The sequence below is a fragment of the Antedon bifida genome, chromosome 1 (genome assembly GCF_963402885.1).
Source record: "Antedon bifida chromosome 1, ecAntBifi1.1, whole genome shotgun sequence".
NCBI lineage: Eukaryota > Metazoa > Echinodermata > Crinoidea > Comatulida > Antedonidae > Antedon > Antedon bifida.
Window position 1 is genome coordinate 15,684,536 of NC_136226.1, and position 5,000 is coordinate 15,689,535.

Consider the following 5,000-nt stretch of genomic DNA (forward strand, 5'->3'; position numbering starts at 1 on the left):
TGTCGTTTCGGTGCAGCTTTCGGCTGCGCAGGTCCGGTCTCAACAGGCGCCCAGGGTCGGTCAGCGAGGTCGGTAGCCCACCCGACCCGTCTTGAAACACGGACCAAGGAGTCTAACACGCCCGCGAGTCGTAGGGACTTTGAAGCCCGAAGGCGCAATGAAAGTGAAGGCCAGTCCGTCTGGCCGAGGTGGGATCCCGTCGCTCGGCGGCGGGCGCACCACTGCCCCGTCTCGATCGCTCTGTCGACGAGGCGGAGGAGGAGCGTGTGCGTTAGGACCCGAAAGATGGTGAACTATGCCTGAGCAGGACGAAGCCAGAGGAAACTCTGGTGGAAGTCCGCAGCGATTCTGACGTGCAAATCGATCGTCAAACTTGGGTATAGGGCACGCTGTCTTCAACTATAGGCGATACAGACAAAAAGTACTGTACTATAGAGGGCGCATTCTCATAACCTTTATTCAGCTTGCGTGATCAGTAGAGCGTGACCAGCGAGTTTTGCGATTACGCCGTCGATTTGTTTATATTATTAGACGTACTAGATTGTATATTTTAGAAAACTGATATTATATATAACGCATTTCTTTGAATAAATTTGTACTTTTATGTATTATAAACAGCATATTAAAACTAAAAATAAAGAAAACGTTCGTTTTGGTGCAATTTGTATTGTATATCGCCTTTTGTTTTGAATAAACAAATTATATGAACAGCGCCACCTAGAATAATGGGGCGCTAAATACGATCGTCTGTTTTACGTGACAGCCACCAGTTCATGTTCCGAATTTTTGCAGACCGACTCATTTCATCTTTATCAACAACATATGTTAAAACAACAATTTTGTTATGGTTAAAATCGTAGAAATTGACTGCTAAACTTGCTCAATATTTTCAAGCTAGCCTAGGCTAATGCTGCATGCTGAGATGGTATTTGTATGTTAATGTATTGTAAATATTTTGTAAAAAGGTATGGATGTTCATATTTCTTGTATGACAGGTCTCTGTCGTTTATGTGGTTGTAGATTTAAAAAAAATGATACAAAAACAAATATTCTGAACTTAAGATCTGACATTCTTCCATATTACAATCTGATTGAATCTGTACAAAATGTTCACCCCAACTTTATTTGTGCTACTTGTACATCAAAATGTTACAAATTCAAGCCGATAACAACATACAAATGGACAAGTCATAAACAATCATCATGTTTGACATGCTTTTTATTTACAAATCAGTACATTCACGGATCTATGAAGAAACATAATCAGCGATCACGAAATCTTAATGGTACATTTTGTAAGCCTGACAATTCATCACCTTCATTAAACAGTCAATTTGAAGTAAAAAACAGTGCTATTGATGATATTTATGTCTGTAAAGTATGTAATGATGTTATGTCTCTGTCTATGTTAGAGACTAAATGTTGCCATACTTTTTGTGCAAATTGTTTGTCCCAACTGTTTTGTACACTAAAAGCAGATGTAATTCCTTGTCTTCAATGTTTGTCTCCTGTTTGCATTGTTGATGTGAAATCGCCATCGAAACTAAGCCAGCAATCATTGCTAACGGTTGAGCTGAGATGCCAAAAGTGCTCGGACACACTTTTGTATCCAGAATGTCAAGATCATACTTGCATATCAAACTGCCAACTAAAAGTTAAAAAAATTAAAAAAGCAGTCAATGAGATCAACGAATCAATCAATGAAGTGATACCTAATCAACTTGAAAAATTAGCTCATAAAGTAATTCACAAGTCTCTGAAGAAAAACAAGGAAATTACTTTAAACACAAATGGCAGGGTAAGTCAATTACAATTTTAAAATAAACAAATACTGAAATATTAATCAAACTAAATTATAATGTTAATTGAAATTTTATAAGCCAATTGTATTACTTTTAACCAGCCTTTGAAAGTTACTGTTATTCCTAATGCAACAAAGTCAAGCAATGATGTGAGTCAACGAACTGTAAAGAGAAGAACATCAGAGGTTCAGCGACTGAGGAAAGCAGTATCTGTAGGTGGGGAACTAATACAGTTATCCGATGAAGTGAGTCACCTTCCTTCCAAACCTCCAAATCAAGATGTAGATGATAGCTTGGCGATGAAAGTTGACTGTGGTCTTGGTTGGCAACAAATTAGAAAGCTAAGAAGGTAAATAAAACAACTTTGATTAGATAATATGATAATATAAGCACCACCAACATGTTTATTTAAATTGGCAAGTATCTCTGTTATTTAAAATTTACTGTTTTTACAAATTCTATTAGGTATTTTTTACCTGGGTTTATATCGTCAGAAAGACAAATGCAAGGTCGACAAGAAGAATTAACTCTTGATTTTATCGATGAAAAGATGATTCCCCTGGTTTTTAAATGTGATGGTGCAAATGGTAAAGATGGGTTTTTAGAGAAGATGGCTCCTGTAGTAGTAGTGAAAAATATCCATGACTTTTTATTTACACACCTGGAAAAACATGAAGAGTAAGTATTTTTTGGTAATCTAATCAGTCGCAAGTGTAACAATATTTTGTGTTGATTTATAAGGACAGTTAAACATAATATTTTGTATATACTTTTGTTTATAGATTGCACAACATCAAACCAAAGGATGGGGAGATCCTGATCAAATTTGGTGGCGATAAAGGTGGCGGGTCCACAAAATTTGAGTTACAAATTTGCAGCATTGACAAACCCAACGCCTTGCACAACATCCTTGTCGTGCTGATGTTTAATGCACCAGACTATACCACTAATTTATCTAGAACACTCCCACTCATCAGCAAACAAATCACAGATTTGAATGGACAAGAGTGGAGGTAGGATTAAATATATCTTAATATAATTTACAAAACATCATAATTACCTGAATCATACATGAAATCTGCAATTAACATGTGTTTGTTCTATTTGTTTTTTAGAGGTTATAAACTGCGGGTCTTCTTTTTTGGAGATTATGATTTTCTAGTCCGAATATATGGGCTATATTCACCTAATGGTAAGAATAGAATTATAGATTAATTAGAAAATATGTTATGATTAATATATATTGTATGTATTGATATCACTGGATGTATTCCTATTCCAGGAAGATACTGTTGTTTGTTTTGCACATCAACAAAAGATGACATAAACAAGGGAATTAAAAGGGGACCGAGATGTCTACAAAATATGTCTGAAGATTATGCCAAATTTATTGACTCTGGGTCAAAAGAGGACAAAAGTAAGGATGTTTCTAGAAACATTGTCCGGGAGCCAATGGTTAATGTAGATATTGACCATGTAAGTTTCGATTTTACATTTTACATTTTAAAACAACATTACATAATAAAATAATAAATTACCAAAACAATTTAAATATAAACACTCATCATAACTAACTATAATTCTAATAATGCAAATTAATGGTATTATTTCCTTTTCAAATAGGTATCAATACCATGTCTTCACATTTCACTGGGAGTTTTTAAAAAACTCTTTGATTTGCTGGAATGTGAAGCCCATGAGATGGACAAACAACTCTATAAGTTCAGGTATGGAAATAGAGTACATTTAAAAAAAGTGTACCAATCAAAGATTCACTAATATAATAGTAAATAATTTATGCATTTCAATAATGAAATTGTAACTACTAATTGTTTTTTAGACAACGTAATCCATCAGCAGAGAGCAGAAACAATTTTGAGCTCTGCATTGCTCAAAGTGCCTTAAAACTAGAAGCAAGCAAAAAACAAATTGCGATACTAGAAGATGAAATAGTTACTATCGAGGACAATATGACTATTGCCCAGCTGGGAGAGTCTGCCAGTGCCATTTCATCAAAGACTCAGAAAATTAAAGAACTCGTAAGTAAAGTAAAATATCACGGACTAAGAGTGGCTAATGAAATTTACAAGATTTTTAATTATAAATAAAAATAAATATAATTAAAAATATTGCATGTACTTTTAGAAAGAAACAATAGAGAAAGATCAACTAAAACATGGTATGGGGCCCATTGCATGTTCAATGGATTTGGTGCTGAAAGAAAATCGAGTAGACCGAAGAGCATACCACGGCAAGGCTTTCAATGGCAATCACGTTCATAAATGTTGTAAGGTAAATTGCACATTTAATATCTAAACAATTTGATTGTGTATAGTTTAACATACTTTTATGTAATTTGATAATGTAACCTATTATTTTATTACAGATAAACATCATTGCAAAACTTATGGATAAATTCAAAGAAACACTTGAGAGTCAGAGTATGGATATACCAATCAAACATGCACAAGCATTGACAATTCAGGCAGAGGGAATTGATGCCAAATTCACTCCACTTTTCCAGAAATTTTCGGCAGTGGAACAAAAAATTAATCATACCCGGCCAGTTACCGACTATGAAATAAATGAAATTGGTAAGCAGAATATTATACATTTCATTTAGATATTTCATTAAAATATGTAAATTATAAAAAACACAATATATTTTTTTTTTTGATAGACAACGACATCAAGGATTTTTTTATAGAGTACAGGAAATATGGTTATAACATCTCACCTAAACTGCACATGTTGGAGGTGCATGTTGTACCAACCCTTCGAAGATGGCATGTTGGACTAGGCTTGCTCAGTGAGCAAGGTGGCGAGCAAATTCATGCAGCATTCAATCGACAGAGCCGCAACGTCCATGGCGTCAATTCAGAAGGCAAGAAAATGAAATCCATAATGAAAAATCACATGGTGTACACAGTCCCCGAAATCCATCACAGAATAGTTCCACCTAAAAAAAGAAAACACAGTAAGTATAATGAAGAATGAAACTGTAATTAGACATCTAAATATGTTTTTGAATTGTTTTTATTCTCATTTTCTATTTCTATTATTCTGGTATATGATTAATTACAGAAGTATTTGCAACAATTATTTAGTCAACAATGTTATTAATAATTTATTTATTGTAGGTACTGAAGAATGAAGATTCAATTGACATGGACTTGCAGACAGTAACACAATTTTTGT

At 34.3% G+C, this 5,000-nt stretch overlaps 1 protein-coding gene and 1 long non-coding RNA gene across 3 annotated transcripts in view; one reads left to right on the plus strand and one right to left on the minus strand.

Annotated features, from left to right (window-relative positions):
- Window positions 1–1,207: 1,207 nt before the first annotated feature.
- LOC144844073 (uncharacterized) overlaps window positions 1,208–5,000 on the minus strand; it is a 5,177-nt gene continuing 1,384 nt past the window's right edge. Inside the window, exons 1-5 of one of the 2 annotated variants that reach the window (XR_013612386.1) lie at window positions 4,540–4,676; window positions 2,863–2,988; window positions 2,279–2,419; window positions 1,894–2,143; window positions 1,208–1,648 (exon numbers count right to left, since the gene is read on the minus strand). This is a non-coding gene — a long non-coding RNA (uncharacterized LOC144844073). Of the gene's footprint in view, window positions 1,649–1,893; window positions 2,144–2,278; window positions 2,464–2,862; window positions 2,989–4,539; window positions 4,762–5,000 lie in introns of those variants that run through there. The other variant, XR_013612387.1, reaches the window with a different exon arrangement.
- The window catches only part of LOC144844057 (uncharacterized), a 2,052-nt gene continuing 101 nt past the window's right edge, over window positions 3,050–5,000 (plus strand). Inside the window, exons 1-7 of the mRNA XM_078700833.1 lie at window positions 3,050–3,278; window positions 3,426–3,529; window positions 3,643–3,841; window positions 3,948–4,094; window positions 4,189–4,396; window positions 4,483–4,779; window positions 4,943–5,000. The exon at window positions 4,943–5,000 is cut by the window's right edge and continues 101 nt beyond it. Coding sequence (XP_078556959.1) covers window positions 3,168–3,278; window positions 3,426–3,529; window positions 3,643–3,841; window positions 3,948–4,094; window positions 4,189–4,396; window positions 4,483–4,779; window positions 4,943–4,956 — 1,080 coding nt within the window. The 5' untranslated portion in view covers window positions 3,050–3,167 and the 3' untranslated portion in view covers window positions 4,957–5,000. The remainder of the gene's footprint in view (window positions 3,279–3,425; window positions 3,530–3,642; window positions 3,842–3,947; window positions 4,095–4,188; window positions 4,397–4,482; window positions 4,780–4,942) is intronic.